The sequence below is a fragment of the Dufourea novaeangliae genome, unplaced genomic scaffold (assembly GCF_001272555.1).
Source record: "Dufourea novaeangliae isolate 0120121106 unplaced genomic scaffold, ASM127255v1 scaffold172, whole genome shotgun sequence".
Lineage (NCBI taxonomy): Eukaryota > Metazoa > Arthropoda > Insecta > Hymenoptera > Halictidae > Dufourea > Dufourea novaeangliae.
Window position 1 is genome coordinate 3,101,429 of NW_015374058.1, and position 26,080 is coordinate 3,127,508.

At 41.3% G+C, this 26,080-nt stretch overlaps 2 protein-coding genes across 2 annotated transcripts in view; one reads left to right on the plus strand and one right to left on the minus strand.

Annotated features, from left to right (window-relative positions):
• LOC107190139 (serine/threonine-protein kinase S6KL) overlaps positions 1–26,080 on the plus strand; it is a 72,746-nt gene that overhangs the window by 4,443 nt on the left and 42,223 nt on the right. The window lies entirely within an intron of this gene.
• Positions 1,851–10,130, minus strand: LOC107190137 (fibrous sheath CABYR-binding protein-like). The gene is made up of 3 exons (XM_015578891.1): positions 9,742–10,130; positions 3,114–3,603; positions 1,851–3,022 (listed from the first exon to the last, which is right to left on the minus strand). The coding sequence occupies exons 2-3, from the start codon at positions 3,591–3,593 to the stop codon at positions 2,183–2,185; spliced, it is 1,320 nt and encodes a 439-aa protein (XP_015434377.1). The 5' UTR covers positions 3,594–3,603; positions 9,742–10,130; the 3' UTR covers positions 1,851–2,182.

Sequence of the window (26,080 nt, forward strand, 5' to 3'; positions counted from 1 at the left end):
AGTATATGACTAATTGAAACTGTAATTAATAATTTGCTAGTACTTATTAGATATGTTATAAATAACATTACAAAACGATATCTTAAAGTCTTACATCAATGAAATAATTGGATATTTACTTACATTTACATGTCATCTGAAGTTACTCATTGATTATAATCAACAAGCGTAGCCTGGAGATTAACATATAATTACGACTCGTTGATTGCACCTAGCAATTAAAGATTTTTCCCGTAAACATGAATCATGGCTTCGATTCCAGTTTTTCTCACACTACTTCAAATACCAAACAAATCTTGCGTCACCATACAAAATGGCGTCACATCGAAGCTTAACATATTGACTACCGAAATTTTAACTATCAGGCTAATATCATAATAAAATATGTCGATTTACGTTTTTACTATGCAGAATAACAAATTTAGATACAGAAATGTGTTTCTTGTTAACAAGAATAACAACTACTCTACAATTAACTACATACCCATTTAAATATGTATTCCTTTTCAATCGATTCAGTGACCTTAAAATAGCAAACCGCGTTCGTCTGAAAATCCTTGTCACGTGATCGTTTTCCCGCCAACTTTCGACGGTTCCCGATATTACAGACGGGGGGTCTGATTGGTCGATCTTGCGTAAAACTGTGCAGGGGAGGGGGCTCGGAATCGAAGAAACCGACGAACGTATTCCCGTTCGTTGCGAAATCCTTCATACCCTGACATTTCGCCGGGTCCACTCACCTCTGTTATCCTCACTGTTTACAAACCGTGCCCGGCGCACGTTTAACTTTTCATTCGGCCTTTTGATGAATCGATCCATCGCGGATGCAACACGGCGAAATGTCGTCGTCGTGCGGACCGGTGAATTGCTCGGGAGGTGTGACGACCAATCACGAGAATCCATTGTGCAACTGCATTCCCCCTCGTGTTCAAGATAATTCGACGCCATTTTCACGACGAAAACCTTCTTTTTTTTTCGGGAGGGTATTTCACGATTCCTGGCAACCTCGTTTCGGAAAGATAAATTATTTCACCGGAGACTCGATTTGTAGAAGTTTTATACCATGGTTCAGTGAATTCGAGAACGGTTTGAAATTGTAGAGAATCGATTGTAAATGTCCTCGCGTGCGACGATTTTTAGCACATCCTGACATCTTTTTGACGATAATTTCGTTACGACAGCCATAATCGATACTATTTGAACAATTGAAGAATGTATACAGTCGATGGTAATATCGTGTAGAATTCGATCACGATATAGTTTCTCGAGCATGATCGATGACTAAGGAAGTTTTATGAAGAATGTCTTTATCACGATTGTCGCACAGCATCTTGTATACAGCAATCTTGTTTATCATACGGGGAACGTTGGACTGAAGATCGCCAAGGTTTTGACAGTAATAATAATAATTATTATTATAACGATGATAGCAATAATACAAATAATAATAATAATAGCGGTACTGGTACTAAATCGTAATAATAATAATATTAATAATAATAAATGACACGTATCTCTAAAAAAAAAAGACAGAGTCGAGCTACACACTAATTTATTGGGATGAGGTTGTGGTTGTGGTCGAGTGTGGATTTGAGAAACAAAAAAAAAGGGGGGGGGGGAAAAGGAAGCCGGGACGAATTTGAGGATGATCCATGACATCCGCTAGGTCGGTATCCCGTCGGGTGGCCACGTGTTCCTGTTAGGGGCGGGGGTTGTTCGCTCGGGTTGGGAGCGTCGTCATCGTGGTCGTCGTCGTTATCATGATCTTCGTTATCGACGTCCTAAGTCTTGTCCCTCACAGCCAGGTAAGCCACGTGGCCATCCTGGCCCCAAATATCGCGATGAACATATGTTATTATTTATCTCGGAATCGTAGCGCGCCGGGGGATGTTTGGACCCTGCCACAATTTGATCGAAACAATCTCTCTCTCCCATTCACACCGATGCTTTCACTCAGTTTCCTCTTTCTCACCCGTTCCCGTTCACGTTATCCTGACGTACAGACGCGATAGAGGCTCCCTCTCGCCTCTATCCTCGGGGGTGAAGGGACTCGCGCGCATCCTTGTTGCTTGGTGGTTCAACGCGGCGGTGTTTTGTATCTGGATAAATTACGAGCGATCGCTATCTCGTTGAGATGTTGCTGCTTCTGGGGCTACCGTTGTTCGTTCTCCCGCTGCGATCATTATTCGTCTTTCTTGAGCTCCTGGGGCTTGGGCAGAAGCTCGGGCTTTGCCTCGGCTGGCTTGGACTCCTTCTCTTCGGATGATGAAGACTCCTCGCTGCTCTTCCCCTCTTTTTTCTCAGCCGACTTCTCCTCCGAAGAGTTGTCCGATTTCGCTTCCTTGACGGCGTCCTCTTTCAGCGGCTCCTCCTCTTTCTTCTTCTCTTCGAGCGGCGCAGACTTGGCTTGGGACTGGGCCTCAGCGGCGTCCCGTTTGGCCTGGCTGGCCTCGTCCGGTTTCGCCAGCTCGGATGAGGGTTCTACCTGAGCGGCGACTTCGGCGCTTTTCGCCTCCTTCGCCGGTTGAGCGGCAAGGTCCACTTTCTCTTCGCTCTTGGAGGATTCCTCGGAGCTGATGGCGGGCTGTTCTAGAGCGGGCTCGATTTTCTCGCTTTTCAGGACCGGTTTGATCTCTTCGGCTAGTTTCGCTGGTTCTTCGATCTTCTCGATTGCAGCCGGCGCCGGGGATTGTTCAGCGAGTACGTCGAGTTTCCTCACTACGGGAACTGCTTCCTCGGCGTCACGGGTTACGCGGTCCGGCTTCTCCTCGGCTTTCTTCGCTGGTTCTTCGGCGGGCTTGTCGGCAAGCTTCTTTTCTTCGGGAGCGGGAGCTACCTTTTCCTCGGAGGCTACTGGAAGAACGGGAGCGGGTTCGTCTTCCTTCCTTAGGCTGGGTTTAACTTCTTCGATCTTTTTCTCTTCTTTCGGTTCTTCCTTGATGGCTTCCGCGCTCTTCTCAGCGGACTCTGAACTGGAGATCAGAACCTGCTCGGAGCTCTTGCCTTCGATGGACACAGGTTTCTGTAACGTCAAAATATCATCGGGTAAGAATTGGTATGCCCCACAAATTAAAGAAATTTAAAAAGGTAAATATGTTTGATAGAATACTCACGGCCGGCTCTAGAGGAGCTGCAGCAGGCTCTTGTTTGGGTTCCAGAGGCACAGCTTGAACCGTTTCGAGGGATTCAGAGGCAGCCTGTTTCAGACTCTCTTCCTCTTTTTTAATTTCCTTGGGCTCCTCCGGCTTCAGTTCCTGAGGGAGGATCGGCTTCGGCTCCAATAGCGGAGGTTCTTGCTCGGGAAGTTTCTGCTCTTTGCTGATCTCCTCCAGTTTCTTCTCGGCCTTGACGAGAGGCTCCTCTATCTTAATCTCAGTCTTCTCAGCTAGTGGTAGCTTGTCGGGCAGAGGGTCGCTTAGGATGGCACTCTTTTCCTCGGGCGCGATGGCTTTTATACTTCCCGGAGCACCGGCAGGTTTCTGTGCCCACCTTTCAGCTTGATCCGACGACGCCTCATCGGCACCGCCCAAGGGCATGGCAATCGCCAACTTCAGCCCCAACAGGCATACCATCGCTGTCACGATCACCTTCATCTTGCTATCTCTGGAACGAAGAGGGATATCGTTTAAACAAGGTAGATGAGAATGCTTTTATCCTATATGTCCATCTCGACAGTACCGTATTTCTTCTGGTTCTACCAACTTTACAAACTAGGCTTTACGAAATATCGATGGAATATTATAAAATTGTGATCTGTCATTCACTCTATTAACGTAGTATCAACTCCACGGTGACCACATTCACACATTATTCTCCGTGAAATCCTGCAGTCACGATGAAAATTGCTGAACCATCGGCTCTGCAACGAAACACGCCGCCGAAATATGAGAATGGCGTGGACGATCAGATTCAAGTCGAAGAATCGGCTGGAAAGAACGAAGCGAACGAAAGACAAGAGGAAACTACGTATACCAGGGGACGTTTCCTCGCAATCTTCCAGTTAAGAGAAGCGGACGTCAGTACGCGGCGGTTCTCTGGCACTTGGCGTGAATGGAGAACACGGCCATATGAATGGGCCGCGAGACGAAAAGCCACGGGTTAGAAAGAGACGGGGGGGGAGGCAGAAACAGGGTAGAGGGGGGGGAAGGATGGACAAGGGGCTGCTAGAGGATCCGGCAGGAAGGAGAGGGACAGGTGACATTGAACCGAATGCATTGAATAAGGCGAGCGTCATGGAACTAATGACAGGATGCGTGCCCCTCGCGCGCTTGTTATATTGCGAGCGCGCGCGCGCGCGTGTTCGCGCGACTTCTCTTGCGGTGCATCTTTCTTCGTCGCGTTTCCAAACGTTTCCAAAGCCTCTGTCCTGTGTCACGAGAGACTGAACGATCGATCGAACTCGCGTGTGCGCTCGTCACCGGATGCCGGAGCTGTCCTTACACGGCGTGTCGGGACACACTCGGTACGGATTTTAATTGGACGGGCCTTTCCTTGCGCGCAACGTTAAACCGACGGGTGATTCGTTGATAAACGGATGGCAAGGTCGAAACGTTGATCTTTCGAATGTTGTTTACGTGATTCTTGAAGGATTCTCATGGACAAGACGAAACTGAATTGATACGCGAGATCGTTGTCTCGTGAATGATTCATGAATATACGAGGCTGGAATAGAAATTCGGGAATCTGTACTTTTTTTTTTTGTAAATAAATACAAACGCGTAATCAGTCGTTTTACTGAATCTACACGCGGAGATTGCGTGATTCCGCGAACGGAAAGCGAAACATGGGTGGGTCTTCCGGTAGCGAACGGAAGGAGAGGACTGTCCGGTTCACTCCGATGGAATCGGTGACATTCATGAAAATTATAGAGATTCTACTTCCAAGTACTCTGTCATCACTTGGCTAATCATGACGAGGAGTGAATAGCCTTTTAGAAACTGCGAATATTCCAGCACGTTTATCGTTGAACTCGAAGCATCAGGCATTTATATTGTTGAAACCCTGTAAATCGATTCCGCTGCGCAGATTGGTATCGCACGCCTATCGAAGTCTCGGGCGACCATCTGGCAGTGGGTAGACGCGAAACCGGAGACAATCGGTGTCCAATAGACATCGGTGAACATAACCGGGGAGCATTAAGGGGGCATACACACTTGGAAAATTTTAATTTTCGATTTTCTTAAAGTACGGTACCTTGGAAATGTTTCCACAAAGTTTCAAGTTGATTTAATGAAAAATGTTTCCACAAAGTTTCCGAGGTGATTCGATGAAAATTAAGGTAATATACACAAACAAAGCCAAACGGGTCCGAGTGTTTCAACAAAAGATGCTTTTTATCTGAAGCCTGGTTTTTCGGTGAAGTAAAAACTTGAGCGATTTTTGAACGAAAAATTGGTATTTTGAACAACCATTATATTGTTAGAAATCATTTTATCAAAAAAATGGCTGTGTTCACTTTTTCGTCTCCACTGTTGCCGTATGGCTACGTATTCTAAATTACGAAATAAAATATTAGTATCATGTGTTTTTTTATATCAGTGAGTATATAATAGTTTTTTCTACTCTTGTATAGGCAGTATGACACAAGTCTGAATGTGCGTTTAATCGGTAAAATAAAATATTACCTATTTGTCCCTTGTCTAATTCATATGATGGAAGTCAAGTGTTGAGCATAGGTACAAATACAATAGAAACTTACAAAACTGTAACTTCTTTCAAATATATCAAGAGGGTTTATTGATCAAAAGTAAGAAACATTAGGTTTCATTAAGAATAACAACATTACAATTAGAATCGTTATATATAACTCCGGTGAAAGTAAAACGGTTGTCAAATTGCAACGAACAAAAATTTCCATTAGACGGTTCCAAAATGTTAAAATTTTCTTGCGAATTTACGTTATCTAATATACACAAAAACACAACAAAATATTTCTCCTGTGATTTTTAAATAATTTGGGAATGAAAGGATCAAGGACTAAACTTACTCGTATATTTTAAGAAAATGGTCACGACTAGCATCGCAACCGTGTTACCAAAAAAGGGGACTTGTAAACCTGGCTGTAACATGGATATTTTATAAATTTTTCGTAAAAATCGTTCAATATACTCTCGGTACAAGAAATAACGAAACGTATCAGTTTCTCCTTGAAGGATTCACAAAAATCGACCTCTTTTTAGCCGTCCTAGGTGTACACGGCCCCTTGACAAGCGAAACGGCGACGCTGACGAAATCCTCGCCCCGCGCGCAAGTTAGACCGGCTCTCGATGGCGGATAAAAAAAAAGACCAAGTCCAATAGCATTCTCTCTCCGATACGAGCCACCGTTGAACGACCTTCCGTTCGGAGGTCCGAGTCCGCGGTCAATCAAGCGAGTAATTTATACCGAGAGGAAGCTGTTCCTCTCGTTGCACCGGGTCGAGAACTGTCGCGGTCGGCGTTCACGAACGTTTCAACAGGCGAAAATCGGAGGACCGCATGTCTCTGGACGAACAGTTCTGGCATCGAAGCGAAGCCCCAGAAGTGGTTCGACCGAGTGTCCAATCCAAGCCTTATTTGTATATCGGGGCTGCCGAAAATTGCGCAAAAAGACGCGACCGGGAGCGTGTTTTCTGTTGTCCCCTAAAGACACGCCTTGTGGAGAACGCGCGACTCGCGGTGGAATGCGCGTGGCGCGAACGGAGAGGGAAAACGGGGATAAAGAGACGGAAAAACTGGGCGACGAGAGATCAAGAGTGGCAGACAGGTAGTGTAACCGTGCCAGTTTTTATGATCGTTAGATCGAGACTGTGCGTTTGGGAGTTGGAAACGCGGGCTCTGGCGAGGGTACGAAGTCCGTGTTTTGAATATATCGTTAATAGAAATCGAACACACGGAACGAATGTCCCGAGGATATCGTCGATGATGAAGAGGAACTTCTGAAAAGTAGTCTGTCGTCTGTTCGTGTCGCATCTAGGTGTAAATGATTTCAGTCAATTAAGAGTTAATCGAGTCTTTGACGCGACGCAGAATGAATTAAACACGATACGTGTGGGGCGAACCGAAAAAATCCTTCGGTTTTGCATTAATAGATCGAGCTGACGAGTGGTAACGTTCGATTGTGAAACGGAATTTTGGTTTTATGAAACCAGAGGAACGGATATAATTTCTGAAATAAAAAAAAAATTCAGTTTAGCAAGAAATAGGCTGTTGATTCAAAAAATCATTTGGTTTGAGAAATTCTTCTATCCCAAGGATATAATAAATCGAGAAAGATACGTGTATTAGCGAGTCGCCTCGGTATTAATAACGATCGTGCCAGCTGGATCGTATTACCAGCGGACGCAACGGTCAGTCGATGATAATTGCAAACTGCTTTGCGAGCCAGTAGCGCGGAGTTGACGTTTACGTGACATTTTCAATGGTAGTTCCAACGATCATTGCACAGTCCCCGAGTATCGTTCGGAAGCCGAATAATTGGACCAGGAAGAAAAACAATGCGATGATATATCTCTCGCGGGGTGGAAGGGTAGGGTCGGAGGAACGACTTGATGGAGAGGATATGCCTGTGAAAGATGATGGCCACCCATTACCTTATCAAGATCATCAGAGATGCAATAATGGTAGCACACGGTTACAAAGAAGTCGCGGACCATCAAGTGGTTCACCATGCTTCACAATGCTTTCTGCTTCCCTTCTGTTTCTCTCTCTCTCCCTCGTCCCTCTGCCGCCTCTATTCTTCGCGGTACGGCGATCTATTGACGGCTCTCTGTCCTTTTCGAAGTGCGCGATTGTCGATCTAATCTGCGTATATTGAATCAATTGGACGGAGAATGCGGCGCAGTTGACGCGATCACGCTGGCAATACCGGTCGGTCCCGATCACTTTCCAGAGACGAATTTAATCGAATCAATGACATTTCTAAAGTTTCAAGGTAGGGTAAACCAACCAGCGAACGACCGAATTGTGGAATTTATGCACGTTTGAATTGGTACTTGAATGTATTTATTTATGACAACAAAACAACTGTTGAAATTGCAATTGCATTTTGTTTTTTTTTTTAATTTTTATTAAAGTAATTATTTATTGTTATTGTAATATTTAAGAAATTATTTATAGAGTGCAAAACGTGTAAAAGCACAGTAAATGATTGGTAAATTTCTGAAATATTTTTAATGAGTATTGTACTTATTAATGTTCGCTTAATACGCTAAACTAAAAATATAAGATATTAAAAGTGCAACTGCACTCCATTTGTAAATATTTAATAATTTTTAAATTTATAATTTACATTTCTTTGCCTAATGGTCATTCACTGGTATGCAGTCAGTTACTGGTTGGTTTACCTGTTCGGTGTACCGATAAGAAACTCGATATGTAATAAACTGGTAACAGAATGTGGATTCAAAACATTTTTCTATTCTTTTTTCTCTCTGAAAATGGTGTCGATTATTGAAGAATGAAGAGAAATATTCTCGAAATGCCAGATGTTTCCGATTGCTACGAAAACAACCATTGAATCTGACAGAAATATAATGGATTATACTTATTGGTACACTACTTTACTTCAGGAAATTGCAGCACTCCGATGATAGCAATTTTTATCATTACCGAATCCAATGTGTTTCAACATTACGCGAACAATTGAATATGTAGAGTTGATATTTCTAAAAAAATCGGTTGCAGTACGGTTCAATACTATCGTAAGCAAAAATTTCACAGTCATGTAACAATTTTCTGCAAAATATTTCCAAGAGCAATAAAAACGTACCAGTTAATACTTATAATAAATCGTTGGGAAAAAGCTGAAGTATTTCGGTTCAGTACTTCCGAAAGAAAATACCTAGGCGTTTCTTGTAGGTTCGAAAAAACTTCCACACTAATTCCGTGTGTGTCCGATCGATTTGTTCGACGGGAATGGGTGATTCGGTAAGTTTCTTTTAAAAGAGCTTCGCGACGATCGGAGGATCCCTCTCGGTTGGTTTCGTTGCGCGTCTCGTGTGTCGCAGCTAATTCGCAGATCAAGCAGATTAGCAGGGGGCTAATTAACCGTGAGGAAACGCTCGCGAGGCGAGAGATGGAAAACGAGTGTTCGCGTTGCGAGAGGAAGCGTAGAATTACGCAAACGCCGGGGTCGGGCTCCTTGTGAAATCCACGGGGAATTATATGTACCCGACGATTATTCTATTTGCGCGCGATTTCCTCGCCTTAATAATGGATTTTATAGACAGCCGTTTCAACGCAACCCGAGGACTAGGTACGATGACATCTCGGATAACTTGCAAAACATCCGAGAAACTTCGAATCTAGTATTCTTTCAGTGAAAACCGGCTAATCTGTCAGGTTGTATGAAAAAAAAAAGACACGAAACAACGAACGATGACATGTCTCGTGAGATTCCTTATGCAGTAAATCCTCGATGAGTGTTCGGAGGCTTCTCGGCAGCAACAAGGAAAGATCCTCAGGTGTAAGGCTGACTTTTTAATGAGATTCAACACAACGATAGAGCTTGGAATTCTGAAGCCAATAATATTTGTTTCAGCCGCATATGGCCACTAGTTTATGAAATATTTAATGTTCAGTGCCAAGGAGCCTTCGAACACTCATCGAAGATTTACTGATCGATTTGATCCTATCGTGGTCAAATGATAATTTATCGAACACAAGAACAAGCTACATTATCCTCGAACCCGTTAAAAAGTTCCCCAGCTGTCAACGTAAGATACGGAAACACGATGTAATATAAAAGGATTTTGGTACTCACGTCTTTTTCTCTCCTCCCAGTGGAACCGAACTTGCTTCGTTGATTCCGTTCGCCTTTCTCGTCCTGTTGCTGCTTCTCGCAGTAATATGAAATGCTCCTCTTTCACCGATTGAACTGGTTACGAAAAAAATAACCGTGGAAAACCGATGTGCTCGTTACGTATGGTGCGAAACGCTCGGGGAAAAACAGTCCAGCGGACAAAAGAGAGCCGAACAGATTGTGCCGCGAGTGTTCTGTGTAGACCCCTCTTCTGCTATTTTTTTTTCGTCGCGCGCGTACGATTACGCTCGTTTTTTTTTCTGCGTAGGAACCGTTTTTCGTCGGTGTTCGGGATGAAGGTTGGGTCGTGTGTCGAGATGGAATCGTCCGGGCCCCGCTTATATACCCATGTTACCCACCAGCGGCGGCCAGGCTCGGCCAGGATCGTACAGGGGGCCCCGACCCTCTTCACCCGGCCAGTCTTAGGGGGCCCCTCTTTTGCTCTTCTCTTCTCTCTTCCGCGGCCCTTCATCTCTCTACTACTGTCCTCCACCACCACCACCTTCCTCCCCCTCCTGTTTCTTCTTTCTCCCTCTCGCTTCAGTCGTCTCTGCCTCCCTCGGTTCGTTTTTCCTTCTTCCTCCCTGGGGCCGCTCGATCTCCGGCTGGTGCCGCCACAAGTGTGTGTGCGCGTTCGCCGTCGATTCCTCTCTACACGGCCCACGCCGGCCCGAAGCAAAACGAACATAGGGGCTACAACCGCGATCCTCCGAGATTTACCAACTATCGAATCCGTACCGCGACTCCAGATCCGTTGGTTCGTATGTTCGCAAGACCCCTGATGGGTATACCGTGGTTTTTGAGGATGGTTAGGGTCCGCCGGGTGTTGACGAACCTGATTCACTCAGCTGTTCGCTGTTTTCGTGCTCGATATTTTTATGTTCGTTGTTGGATGTATACATACACATACTTACCGCCGTCATCAGCGAAGGAGCTAGGCGTCAAGAACGAGACTCGAGTTCGTGAGAAGATTCCCGTGGCTCTGAATTGCAGGCGGTTCGGTGAACGTCGATAAGTTCGTATGTGACGATGATTCTGTGTGGGCGATAATGTACATTACGTGTTGTTTTAGTTGGCGTTTGTGAGAAACGGTTGTACGGTAATGCTTGGACGATGGAAGTCCTTTGTCGGGACGGGACGATCGTCCTCGTGTCGGGACGACTCTTCTGGGTTCTTGTTTGCGAGTTGCTCGATGTTCTTGTTTGCGAGTTGGTCGATCTTCTTGTTTGTTTTATTGTTATTTGGTTGATTTTCTGGTACGACAATCGAGTCAGGATCTAAGAGAAGTGGATTGGAGGGATTAATACTAATAGTACCGAAGCTGAAACGTTAACTTGTTGAAAATATATTAATCCATGAATCGACGAACTCCTTGATTTATACGTTGCGATGAAAGTTGCGAAGAATCTCGAAAAGCACATTGTTATATTGTTGTAACAATTTTTATGTAAGAGTTTACGAGGTAGTCATTTTGATTGTTTTGGTAGTTCTAATGTTCAGCACCTCTGCAAGAAGCTTTCTTCCTAATTCGAAAACTTTAATGTTTCGAATTGCAAAACCTCATGAAGTGTCATGTATACATATTTGTCTCTGACATAAGAAGTTTCATTTCAAAATGTCATGCTAGCCAATCCTTCGAATTTGACAGTCGGGACAACTGTGGAATGTTCTTCGCTCCGAAATTATGATAATATTTCTGTGCAGGTGGCACGTACAGAATATGGATATGTCGATTGATTCATTTTTGTGAATTTCGTTGCTATTGGACCGAATGATCCATGATTCAGTCAGTTGAATCCATCGGGTTGACATGTTTTAAAAACACTTGTTCAACGTGATTCAGTATCGACCGGAAGTGCAACGGCAACACGGTGCGAGTTTGATAAACGTGAAAAGGACCTTGATGTTTGACCGCGATGAGAGTGGCGATGAAGATATTAGAACACGTTGATTGGCTTGTGGAGCGGTGATAATTTTCCGCTATATCCGCACCTCTCAAATCGTACACTTCATTGTAGATTTTTGTATGACACTTCTCGTCGCAACGAACGTTTTCTATTTTATCTTGGATGACTTTAATTATCATTGATAATTGTTCGATTTGTACCTGTACAATATTATTTTTCTCAATCGAGCAATAAGGTCACACTGTTAGTGTTTAAATTTCCTTATAGAAAATTTTCTAGTTTCTTTTTTCTGAACAATTTGTAAGATTCAGAAATTTTGCAAACTATAAATTATGGTAATATTACACTTCATAATATTACTTTCATAGGTTTCTTCTAAATCATTAACTTGGAGAAGAATTAATAAAATATTTTAATCAATGCAAATAGAATGACGACCGATTTGAGAAAAACCGAGTTTTACGATTTTACATTCGTTCGATTAATTCTTTTGCACCACCCTGATATAAGATTCTGAAGTACTCCGTTGTTCACTAAAAAATAATTCTTAGGGCACAATTCTTATTTTCACGATTCATTGGAATAGAGGATGTTACGGACAAGAAAGTGCTTCTATTTTCCGACGACCCGAGCAAAACGAGTAAATCGCCGCTCGTCATTGCGCACGATCGGCTCTGATAGAATTATCCCGTTCGTTACGTAAAGCGATTCTTCTTATTGTGTTGTATTTATGCGAAGAATTATCGTTGATGTGACCTCTTAACGCTTAAGGGCAGACACCAGCGTGCATGTCAGGCCAGCGAAATTTCCTTAGGCAGGACTGTATACGTGTCTTTCTCTCATTCACAAGACGAGGATGCTACTCTCAATGAGCGCAAACGAATCGTCTGGCACGTGTTCGGCGTACTTAAGCTACCCGAAAGACGCGGCTTTCCTGGAGCTTGGCGGAAACGCGCGTGAATTTTGTCACGGGCCTTAAATCATTCTAATTTTTACTGCGACGATGCGTCAGTTCTGCGGCGTCTTCACGACAGAATTAATCAATTGTGACGAGAGTATTAAAAGAATTCATAGTAGCGATTATTAACCTTTTAAATCCTGAATTATAAAAAGTACAAAGAATGTTACTATTACACATTTCGAAAATGTTCTGAGAATATTAACACAGGACGTTCCACTTTATAAATAGGTCCTTCCTACGACATGTAAAGCTCTTAATGAGGACATAGGGGGCATATGTGGGCCTTTTCGAGACATCCTCCGAACGTACCAAACGTCCGGAATGTACGTTCTTCAGAGGTACGTACGACGTTTTTGTGCTACTTGGGAATCGATCGCGATCAGCCGATTACCGTGAATCGTTTTCCATAATCGTACATGGCGTTCGTGAATCATCGCGAACCACCATCCTCGCGCGGACATAACACGCGGCGGGTCGCGGGCATTATGTAAACCGTGGCGGCGTGGAAGACGCATCGTGGCGAACGAGGTCGCCACGGTCACGACCCCCGAGAACCGCGGGCGAGATTTTCCTTCGCGAATCAATTCGATTCTCCGCGACGGACCTCGCCGGACATTGTTTCCCCCGTGGGACCAACAGGCCCCTCGGAGCCGCGACGCATCCCGACCCTCGGACCGGTTCTCTTCAGGGCGAAGGTCGTCGGCTGATGCGAGGTCGTCGATACCAGACGGCGGTGCTCTCTTCGTTGCTTTCGAGAGATTTTTATTGGTCTACGCCTGGAGAGATAGGATGGATGGCCCGCGTGAAATACAGGAAGGGGACGATCGGCTTGGATAATGCGATGCAGATGTATGCGTGATTTCTTCTCCTTCTACATCGCGCCTCCTTTCGGACGCTCGTCATCTCTCGGATCCTGTTCTCGCCTTGTTTCAGCTTCGTATTTTTCGGACGGCCGTGTTCGAGGCGTCTTCTCGAAGATATTATTGTAAATCGTCCGCTTGTAGAATAGTTTATTTAGGTTGTTGCGTAATAAATGGTGGTTTTCAATTGTAGAGGTGAGACGGTTATGACTAGACTGCGGAAGTTTATGCAGAATCAAGATTTTAGGTACTGGTGTCTGTAAATTAAAATGGAGTAGAATTTTGAATTTTGTACTTGAGGTTTTACTACGTCAGTAGTAACTGGGCTGCGGATGTTGATGTAAAATAACATTTTTTACTGGAATTTATAAAGGCAGAATTGAGAACAAAGACTTCTTTTATTTACTAGGGAATCGCGAAGAAAATAGTAAGGTTGCTTTTTACAACTTTTTTACTTGAAACTGTAATGGAAATTTAATAAATACATTTCGACGATTTGTGTTAATTATATACATGTTGAAAAGTTCATTAAAATTAGTTAACGTTGCTATGACTCTAGTTTCTGTAAATTTATCTATAAAAATGTATATTTGCATAAATCTATCTCTGACAGAAAATGTTTAATCGAAAAAAGATCCATTCGAATTGACAGATTTTGACTAACGAGTCATAAACTTATTGTAATAAGTGCAAACGTCGAAATTATTATTAATATACTTATTATGCAACAACCTGATAATTTGATTGTAACAATTGTAAAAAAGTATCTGAATATTTAGGACTGATCTACCTGCATGTTTATTGTTGGTAGATTGCGAATGATTATGCAAGTATACATTATGTATAAAGTTAAAACACCACTGGAATTTAAAAAAAGGTTAGTAGTTACTGTGCTCTGCACATTCATGTATTCCATAATACATACATGATAAATGATAATGTATACTCCCATGTGTATACTTAGATGAGTACAGATGCTAAGTGTAATTGTGAATTGCAGTTAATGTTTCAATCCAATTCCACTCATATTTGATGATTCCTGTCAAGGTATTATTCTTATGTTACTATCCAAATCTAGTCTATTATTCTATAAATTTGCATACATTTTTTTCTTAAACGAAGACATTAAACTGCTTAAAAAATTTAAGGATGTCAGAATCATCTATAGCTTTCATCAAAAGTTTATGCCATCTATTTCTTCCATGGTATCATCAAAACTTTCAGAAACTTTACCAGCGTTGTTTTTAATGTCACAAAAAATCTGAGGTACAATATGATGGAAACAAACGACACATTTTTTCGACAGAGACGAGACAAATACATTCGTATGGCGTTGTATTCGAGGCAATCGTGTCGTCGTATTTCCAAAATCTGTCCTCGTCCATTCCATCGACCTCCGAATTCACCGAGGACGCGTACAATTGTAGCGACGTCGATGATTTACCGTGTCGTAGTCGCCATTTCGGTCAAGATCCAACGGGAGAGATCTTTATCGGTGGCTACTGAATCGTTCCTTCACTTCTGTGTAATCCAAATCCTTACATTTTGTAAAACTGATCGTACATCGGGCATTTATGTATGTTGCGACGTTTATTAATTACACCGATTGAACATGGTGCATCGAGCGATTACATGAGTGTTGATGAGTCCTATTTTGGTATGGAAATGTACCGAATAATTTGTTTTAATGGAAAGTACTGTGGTTGTTGTCAAATCTACTCATTCGAACGATTGTGGAATTACAATTATATTGAAATCGAAATGCAGTCATAATGATTACTTAACACACTTCAATTTAATTTTTAATATCGATGGATTTCCTCGATTTAATTGCTACGTTTCAATACTTGTTTCTGAAGAGTTAGGAGTATTCTTAAAGACAAACTTGAGCATGTTAATTAATGAAGCTGTAGCTTGTATTTATAGATTTTTATGAAATTATTAATCACCAAATTTTACAGTGATATCTAAAAAATGGAATTGAAGGATATCAAGAGCGAAAGTTACAAAATTTCGCTATCTATATATTTACATGAAACATTCAGTTAAAATAGAATATCTCTACTTCTATGAAAACAGGATATTACTATGATTCATCTAATGTGTCATTAGATTAGTATCAGTAGTGTCAGTAATAAAAATGTTAATTTTAAAATAAAACTACCTCTATAAACGCGCAAAATATAAATCATAATTGGTCAATCCTGTTTGATGGATGTAATATGTACCTATGAATGATATAATGATTATTTCATGAAGTTCATTTGAATATTAAATCCTTCGTTTTAATTAATTAGTGTTTTAATTCAAGCGTAGAGTTACAACAATGAATACATTAATTTTTCCAAATAGCTTTAATATAAACTGTAGTCTAATACATATATCAACATTCGACTTTACAATCTCATTATACTCATTAGCAAACAAAAAGCTACATACACGATTAAGTAGATCTGAATGAACACTCTAATGGTTACAATTGAATCCTTGAAAACATTAATGTTACAAGACAATTTTTTATGCATTTTAGTTAACATCATAGGAAGATAGCCCTAACCTCATCCTACCTTGTACATAAATGGTGTATGTCTAGCTTCCCTAATGACTCCACAGGGGTTGTTGAATACATACTTATATCATCTCAATACGAACTGAAAAATATTAGTTGCCAAGAGTCAAGGGGGGCTCACTTACAACTTTAATATTATATTTCTTTAGAAAATAGTAATATACCGAACAGTTTATTTGCATATAGTAAGAATATGTGACTTCTAATTTATTTTCGAGCTACTAAAAGGTCATTACCGTTTTTAACATATGGCCCAATGTTTAAGGGTGCCCATTTACCATCGGGCAAGCTGACACCCTGTTCAGTCCGCCACTGGTTATGTCATCATATACATAATGATTATACTCAGTATAATCAGTACTTATATCTGCATATACGAGTATATTACTTCAGGAGGGAGGTTTCTTCTCTAAAGACTTTTCCTAAACCCCCACATTTCTCAAAAGCATATTTGCATATTCACATACATCACTAATGCATTCAACAGCTGAAATATTATCATCCACAAACAGAGTCGTAAACCTAGGATTTCGATTACTCGTCCCGTGGGTCCGTCCAGGAATAACAGACCTCCAGGAAAGACAGATAACGAAGTTCAATATTATACGTGGTCCTCTCGCCGCTCTACTCCGTCCGCGACGTCTTGGATCCACGCTCTTACTGATTACAACTCGCGATTCCCAACCGTTGCGTTACCGTTAGGAGGCCGATCGTCTATGTTGCTCCTGGCGAAAAAGAAGGTTTTTGCGTGCAACGAGAAGCACCTGAAACGGTCCGGTAATTGTAGAGATCTCAATCTTAAAATAGAAACACAATTCCGGGGCCGACGTGGTAACCGTGGACTCTTTATTCTCCTCAGGCCATGGACTCTCGTGGAAGTAATTTACCCTAACCGGTGGATTCTTCTTCGATTATCCTCGCAGCTTTACAATATTTTGCAAATATCCTGGAGATCTTTTCCTGAATTCTCATTCTTCTTATATTAATTCTTGAACCTTCTCAATTTTTACAAATTCTAGACAAAGTTTTTTTCATTAATTATCGGACTTGATATCAAAAATTTTGCCAATCATACTCTAATTCTATGGGTTCACGTGATAGCAACTCTCAAGAGTAAAAGTCTCTAGTATTCCCAATACTACTCATATTGGTTAGTCTGATCTTCGAATGTTTACCTCACAGCTGATTTGGAATTCAGCGGATCGACAATTACCTTAAGGCTACAAAGGTCACAAAATAGATTCTTCCGTGTCTGAATATACGATACTACGTCTCGCACGGATGATTCATTCATCAGTTTCCTCACTTATACGCATTAAAAACGAGGATCATGTCTCATCCCGTTTGTCCGCCCGCAAAAATAGCCATTCTTATGCAAACCAACGCGCGTACGCAAAGTTCTTTAATTTTATTACGGTTCTAGGTGATATTTCTTTTCGAGAAAATCCTTCCTCCGAACTGGACGAAGGCCGATAACCAATCTCCTCGCGGGAATACGAATATCCCAATCTGATAAAGAAACACGATTAACCTCGATTCTTATCGCTAAACTTGTGTATTTTATGCAAACCTTAACAAATGACCTGGTAGATACAGCCTGTACATCGTCTCTTTGACCTTTTAAAATCCACGACAGAGGAATTAAATACTTGTTCAAGTCTTTTTTTTAACTCTTTAAAACCCTGAGTTTTAAATCGTTATTTCAAAATTACTATAAGACTGATATGTATGTTGTATTTTATTATTTTGAAGTTACAAATATCAATATTAAATCGACCAAGTGTTCTTTATTTTTTTATTCTTTTATTTATTTCTGGAGGGAATACTTGAATTCCTCAACCGAAAATGTTAAGATCTACTTACTTTGAATCTGTAAAACTACCGATCCTTGCTGATAAAAGTTAGATACTAATCTGCGACAGACTTCCAGGCACTTTTAAAATGAGTGTTGCACCGTGGGAGTTAAAGGGTTAAAGATCGTTTAGAAATATCTAACATTTACCAGAAAAAATTTAACCCGTAAGTACAAACGACTCGCCCCAAAGACGAGTCTGAACATTTCTTTCCCTTTTGGATAATTTTGGAAGCTCTAGCATTTCAGTACCTTCAATTTACACTTAAGTAGCACCCCAAGTGCTTATTAAAAGTGTTTCAAAGTACAGTTGTAATTGGATTATTCACCTCGGAAACGAATCATTTTAAAGTTAAGGATTAAAAAAGATGGTAAAATTTATATCTACTTGTCACAATTCAAATGAATCGAAGACAAATTGTTCTTAGATATAACACTCAATTTCTTATTCCTTTTTGCAATAGGAGGTTCGTCTAGATAAAATCAACAGAGTGTCTCTATTTATCCTATAAATCTCCTGGTAAATATTTTTTAATAAATTGCGTCTAATGTTATTCCAAGAACTATTTACACACAGCGACGGTGATTCGTCATATTTCCCAGCAGGATAAATATAAACGTCCTCCGGGCACGCTCCCACCTATCAATAATACATGGAACATTTAATTTCATATATACCGAGGTCTTTTTCGTGTGTGAAAGGCGTACGGATCTCCCACGGCAGGAATTCCGGTCGCGTTCGAGATTTGAAATTCACCGTTCGTACACCGAAATTACGAATTATCGCGTTCGGTCGAACGCGTCCTTTGCCTGAACGTCCGTGCTCCCGGCTTCCTGGTGATAATGAGGAACGTGAGTCACGGCTCAAACAGCCTTAAAAATATCGCGGAGCGTTCCTCTTCTTATTTTTTTTCAATCGTTACGCAATGTCGTGACGAACGGAATTGTATCGTGACAGATTTATCTTTCTCGTTATCAGAACGATCGAGACTTGTTCGAGAAATAAATTTTCTGATTCTGTTCCTTTACGTGTACAGTACTGAACATATTTATTGCATTACTCGAACATTAAACACGTTATCACTTACACCTTACTTGTTATTAGTACTAGGAACATTAATTAAAACAGATATTTATTGTAAAAATGTGTAGCTTACTATCTTCGTCAAAATAAGTTGGACACGAATCATTTTATATTGCTGTGAAAGTTGTACGTACTACGTAAATTTGAGAATGATGCAATAAATAGTTCGAGTATTGTACTTTAAAATTTATTAAGTTGTATGCTGGAACATCTCATAGAAAATCGATTTGGAAATTAGTTGATTGAAATTGCTATTTCGCTTTCGTCTTTATTTCATTACTGTTATGAATTGAACAAACATTTGTGACGGTACAGGCTGCTGTAGAAATTGCAATCAATGATAAAAACATCTTAAATAGAAACTTATCTGATGAAAATTGTTTGAAATTGATCTATTCTTCCACATTATTTTTTGTTCTTTGTAAATAGTATTGGGTTAATAGCGATGGTAAATAAATTTCATTACAAATGTGTGAAATTTTGGCAATTAATTGTATAGTGCAGTGACGATCAAATATGGTAGAATCCAAGTTCAGTATAGTGCATGTAAATTATATAGTAGAATCATAAAACTGTACAGATATACGTAAATGGTGATTGGTCATTTCCCACCAGTCCAATATTTTTTGAAATATTTTCTCTATGTTGTCTGTTGAAAAATTAAGAGTCAGAATTTATCCATCAAACGAAAACGATCACAAAATTGACTCACATCCGAGTTACTCGGAAACTTAGGATTAAAAATTCCTGTCCTTTACAAATATACTTTCCTGCACTTTCATTAACACAGTACCAATAATAGAACTTGAAAACTCTTTGTAAAATACTTTTCTATGTTGGGTTTACCGTCAGAAATGAAATTTCTTAGGGATCCGTTGGCGCTGGATTCTCGAATTTGAAACAGTTTCGATTTTTATCGCGAAAGATAACCATCTTCGATCATTCTTCCTGCACAGGTCACGATTTTTCACAGTCGAGTAAGTGCACCAAGGACGTCGCAGAAGCGCACTTAAATCTGGAGACATCGTTAGGTGGCATGCAAAAAAAAAGTCGTGTCGTAGTTACTCGCAAATTCTCGGAAAATTATAGGTTCGTTAGTTTATGGAGGCTTGTAAAACTTCTGTTGAGCAAATAGCCCCTGATTTATGCTTCTGGAATTCTGTTTTTCGACTCAAAATTGCGATTCAGCAATGACGCATTCACTGTATTATCCTTTCGTAATTGTATCGATCATACTCATAAACAAATCTAACTATGGTCAAGAAACGAATATTTTCGGTGTGTATTTTCAGTATGCAAAGGCAATTACAAAGGCTGTTGTAATAACATCAAAAAATATCAACAGTCAACGATCATCTTCTTGCTTGTATCGCATATTTCTATCGCGTCATTAGGTTTCATTAAAATTTCGACATTGAAAGCTAATCAGTTTCGTCTCGAGCAACGACATCGGGGGAGTCATTAGCGGATTCATAGTTAATCTCCCGGTGAATCATTACGATCCTGTGTAACCCGTGTCACATAATACTCGTTAACAAGAGTATCATTGATCTCGAACGGCCTTCGCGTACACCAGTGATGGGCAACTCAGCGCTCGCCAAACTCACTAGCGGGCAATAACGTGCAGCATGCGGGCATATGGCAGTGGTGGGTGAAATGTGTGAATGAGAGCACGTATCTATCATTTTCTTCATACACAAATATGTCGTGAATCACGACTTGTGATTCGTGATGTGTCCTGCTTCGCAACCCTTCCACAGGAGTCCGACATCTATTGTATGTCCCTAAGAATGAAAATTTCGACGACAAATGTATGAAACTATTCATGACAAGAAAACACTGGAACTTTCCTAATTATAAATTAGTATTTCCAATCTTCATGTCTACAATGACGTCTGTTAAATAAAATTTTTCCAAAATATATTTTAACCTCATCAGGAGTTGATTTTCCTGAAATCAAAGCCACATTAGGTGCTTTAAGGTACGTATATAAGGTGCGAGCTGAAAGGATTTTTAGGGACAGGATCAGGCAAAGTAGAAAAGAGCGAACGAAAGTTTATTTGGGCGGCCACCCTTGACCTTGACTCTGCATGACTTCTAATTTTAAACCCAAACTCGAGCCGGTTCTTGTACTGGTCCTCCACTTGCAAAACCCTTGTACCACAATATGGTTGCAGCAGAGTGGAACGAACCTGCTCGTTCCGGTAATTAATTGAGTAATTAAAGATCCTGGTTGGTAATCATTTTTTTTTAGGATGGTCAGTTTCGTTTACTACAAGCTACCTTGTTTTACAAAAAAACGATTCTTTTTTCCCATACATCAATACTTTCAGAGACTATTAAAAAATAATTAGGGAGCTTTCTATAAGGAAGACCTGCAGGTCTATAGGCCCTTTTTTGGTGAATTGTTTTCAATTAACCTCTAGGGAAGGTGTGAGAAGCCTTCCCTCTAAATTCAATGTTTCACCGATAGAGGTCAATAGCATCACTTGTTGAATCGTTTACTCAGTTACATTCCGTAGGTAAATGTAATTATACAATCAGCACAATTTGATGTTATGCTGCGTGTCCACACAAGCTCAATTTTAGAGGTTAGGTCTCTCCAATTGACACACAGTATTACAATCAGTTCCACTAGGTTCTCGAATTTAGAATCTGGAAAGTTCTTACATCCTTATTCTGGTGCTTCGAACTTCCCCATATTCAAGTGTTACGACTTAAGCTCCGCGTTCACACTAGCACAACAATCGAGGCTGGAACTTTGACGACGGTACGGGGGTTAGTCTCAAGAAAAGTTTCCGTGATAAAGACGGACAGAGAAAAAAAAACAGTCGACGACGCCGTTGTCGCGTTAAACGAAAGAACAATTACACCGGCGGCGGGAGAGGACGAGAAGAGAGACCAGACCTTGGGCTCCTTGCGGGATAATCATAATGTTACACGATCCGTGCTATAATGTCGTATAATGTCCACGACACGACGTGCATTGCACGAGCGCGACAGGCCATTTACGTAGTGGTTGGATGGCGTCTAAAACTGGGAACCAGGCGCGGGAACTCGGCCGATCTTCTCCTTTTCCTTTCTTTCCCCCGATACGAAATTAGAGCGACGCCTCTCCTTCGCCGCCGGGTAAATTGCCTGTCCACGGGAAAAGGACGAGGCGATGGTGGCGCGATAACGGCGCGACGAAGAGAAGACGAACGAAAGAAAAAGGAGGGCCCAGACCGTCAGGATGTGCCGAGAGATCTGTTATTTGCGTTGCGCTCGTCACCGTCATTTCGTAATTATATTTGCGCGCTCGACGAGATAGAAAAGCGGCTGGTCGAGCCTTAAAACGAAGGTGTATAGGTGACCGACACAGAACCTCGATTGCTTAATTTTAATTCCTCGTTGTTTGGATTGCTTTTAGTTACTCTTTGATTCGTGAATTGTTACTAAGGGCATTGAGGTTATACATAGATCGTTTCATAATTCTTCGGAGATATGAAGGTCAACTTCGTTTTTTTAAATGGAATGCTATATTTTTTAAGCCAAAATATCGAAGAGCGTTAAATTTTGAGTAAAAAAGTACTGATCTTTATTAGCCGTAAACCTAATAATTAACGAATAATTTCACTTTGCTTCTTGAAAATGGTCTGTGCGTAATATCAAGTTGGAGATTCAATACCAGCAAAGATTTCCGTAAGACCGCGGAGTGTACGTGACAATGTTTATCAACATGACCGATTCTGCGAATGGAATTATAATCGACTATTCTGTCCGTGATTCAGTATTGAAGTTATCATCAGTGTTTATACGTGACTATCTCTTTATATAATTAAATAATCCCTTCACGTGTAATGAAATATCCACTAAAAAATTTGCTTAATATGGAATTTTCTTTTAAATAAAGTGTGAGTCATTTCGACTCATTTAGACATTTACGTTAGTAAAATATTAAGAATAAAAATCTGACAGAGTAAATTATATTTGTATGTCTTACGAGTTAAATTAAATTATCACCAGATATGTTAATGCATGCATTCTACGAGATTCTATCTTTGTGAGATTCTTGTTGCTGTCATTTTTTTTTTACACGCGAGTTGTTTTATTTACTTGCATGACGAAGAAAGGAGTAAATAAAAAGTCGCAAGTGCCATAAAGATTCCTCTTGTAGAAGGCATTCTATCCTTTCGTCATGGCACGCTCTGCCTCTTATGTTGCAAATGAGAGGAACCCCCGGGGGATATAAATCGTAAATCACGCGCTCTCGTTGTTCATATTTCATTTCGAGGTACTATAAAAACAAATGTAACCGCGTCTTTTATATTGCTGATAGTGTTACGTTTATCCCTGCGATTAAAGCGCATGCCACTGTCTTCGGTTTCACCATTTCAATTTACAATTTCAACTAGTTTGCTCTTATCTTCCCGTTAAACTCGAAAGGTCATCTTAATGAGAAAAAACCGTCGGCTGACACTGTAGCTTCTAACGAACCCTTTGGATACAGATTCTTTACTTTGGAGCTAAAAAAACAAATCATGAAATAAAATTAAAAGACTTTAAAGTTAACAAGAATAATTAAGAAATTGAAAAGCAAGCATCATCCGCAAACCTTCTCTACCCAGCAGCTTTTACTTCTAGAAACTCAGTATTTCAGCCCCAATCTTTACTAATAATATGACATTGGTATTCAGTGTGTTAAAATACAAACACTTTTCGGATCATATTGTACATAAAGAACACTGCAAACACCCCAGGCGATCAGAACATCGGTTCGTATGATTATTGTGCGCTCCCCAGGCTACAGATGGTGGTACCTTCAAGAAGAAGATAAAGGGATAGAGGGGAACAACGAAGCAAATAGAGGAATAGGTAAATAAAAGAGGACGACGTGAGCGTGAAGAGGAACGACTCGAACGAGGATGGTTCTCGACGGGGGAGGGGCGCGAAGGGGGTTGTTGGGGCCGAGAGTTGAAGATACATCGGCTAAGGCTAAGTTAGGATGAGGATAGCGGCGATTATCTTAACGATCCCCTGCAGCAAAACCTGAACGGCAACTCCGCTCCGTCTCCTCACCGTGGCAAGTTCTGTCTCGAACTCATACCACCGTCGCTTTCCTGTTGCTGATGATGTTGCTGCCGGTCCCAGCCGTTTCTGGCTCCTGCCAGCTGCTCGTTGCTGGTACCAAAGAAATATGGTAGACTTGGCGAGCGAGACAGGGGGTAGGGAAACTGAAAATAACTCAGCGTAGCCTTTGGCGATGTTGTTCGAGGAGAGAAATCCACTTGAGACTGCTTCCTCTTTCTCTGTGATAGGAAGAGTTCTTCGTCAACAACAAATACTCTCGTCGCCCTTAGACAATGGCATGGTAATGTCCTCCGTACCGCGACAGGTGTAAATCGTGTGTGGTACACGGATCTCTAGATCATTTAAGCAGCAAAGAACGAAGACGAGTTTCTGGCCACTTTCGTGGCGAAAGCAACGACCGAATTTAAAGATCGTTCGGTAACTCGGAAGCACGCCCCAGACCTTTTTGTTCCCCTCCGGCCGAGTCAGTAATAACCTTCGATTCGTTCACTGACTCCGAGATACATCCAACCTGCACCGGCCATCACCGTGATTTTTTCCCCCTTCGACAGGATCGTCGGGCTTACGCAACCTGTCGTATCGGGCGGTCCTTAGGCTTCGACTCCCTTGAAATTCCTCTCTGAGACGGTCCCATTTCGACAATCGTCATTAGAGACAGTGGCTGGGTGACTTTTTTTTTCACTAAGTAGAAACCGTCGTTTCTTGATCTGACTCATTCAAGTGAGGATACGTCAGTTTGTAGAATAGAACATGATTTACAAGTTTTAGGAAAAATAAATGTAAAGTAGGCGGAGATTCTAGAAAAATTGATATTCTATAGTACTATGAATATTAAGAGCATAGGGTCACTTATTGTACAAAGTGGGATTGTTTTTCAATAGCTACAACGCTCAGAACTGACAATGGGACTATAGGGAACCGTGAATACTGATCCTTCCCGTTCACTTATTGTTATTACGTTTTCCTTTTTCACTAATCTTCAATATTGGGAATCACAGTGTGACTATATTCTATCAGTTTCTGCGATATACAAATCAATATTGAATCAGCTCTGACCTACACTCAATTTCTTGTAGTTCATACTTCGGATCTGGTTTCTGCAATATTGAATGATACTTTCTAATGTTAAAATATAGGTATTCGCACTTCATTAGGTTTACTAATGCTCTCTGTCAACACGAGAGTAACTCCGGGGAATAGACCTCACTAGTGGACACATATTTAAGAGTCACTCAACAACATTTTACTTTTCAATTGATGTCGCTTATATTCTAGAGATAATAATTCATAGAAGTTTACTTTCAAGTAGATACAAGTGTCATAGCTATTCCCAATAAGTGCTCTCAAGTGGACAGGTAGCCTAAGTCCCTCTACATCTCTGCTGAACTCAGTCTCCGATTAAAAGTCCCTACTCTCTCATCTCTTATTGACCCTAGGTACATTAAATAATTGTAAATCAGTGCTTTCCTAGCTAGCTAATGATCAATATTTCTCATTACCAATTAGAACTAAGACCTCAGACCTACAGCCTCTACCCCCATCCACTTTGCAATGATCTCTAAACATCCTCGCCCAGTTCAAAGTGTCGTCATCGGCACACACAGTCTGAACTTTCTCGTTCCGAATCCTGCGTGTCACCAAGGCCGCCCCGTCGTGCTACAAATCCATTAATCCCGGTGGGGCCGTGGGTCAGAGGCAGTTGCATCGGCGTAGAATCGACGGATCGACAAGTTTAGAGGCAGCCAAGGATCGCGTCTAGCCTCAGGTACGGCGGCCGCGAAAGAAAGTCCGCGGACCGACAAGGACGAAGAGGTGGCGACCGGTCGTACGGCTGTTCGGAGCTGGTCTACGCTGGTGTGTAATGCGTTACACAGGTATTACAGGTATTATCCGTATTACACGTATTACGAGTATTATACGGACGTACGTGCGACCTCGAGAGAGCAGAGGCCCGCCAAACGGCTTCTTCTTCTTTCTCCGACCCCTTCCCCGCCCTA

Bases quoted from the DNA above. Each gene is read 5' to 3' on its own strand.
- LOC107190137 (XM_015578891.1), bottom strand. From the start codon at position 3,593: ATGAAGGTGATCGTGACAGCGATGGTATGCCTGTTGGGGCTGAAGTTG. The intron at 3,023-3,113 runs GTGAGTATTCTA...TTGACGTTACAG, and splicing joins CAGCTCCTCTAGAGCCGGCC to AAACCTGTGTCCATCGAAGG.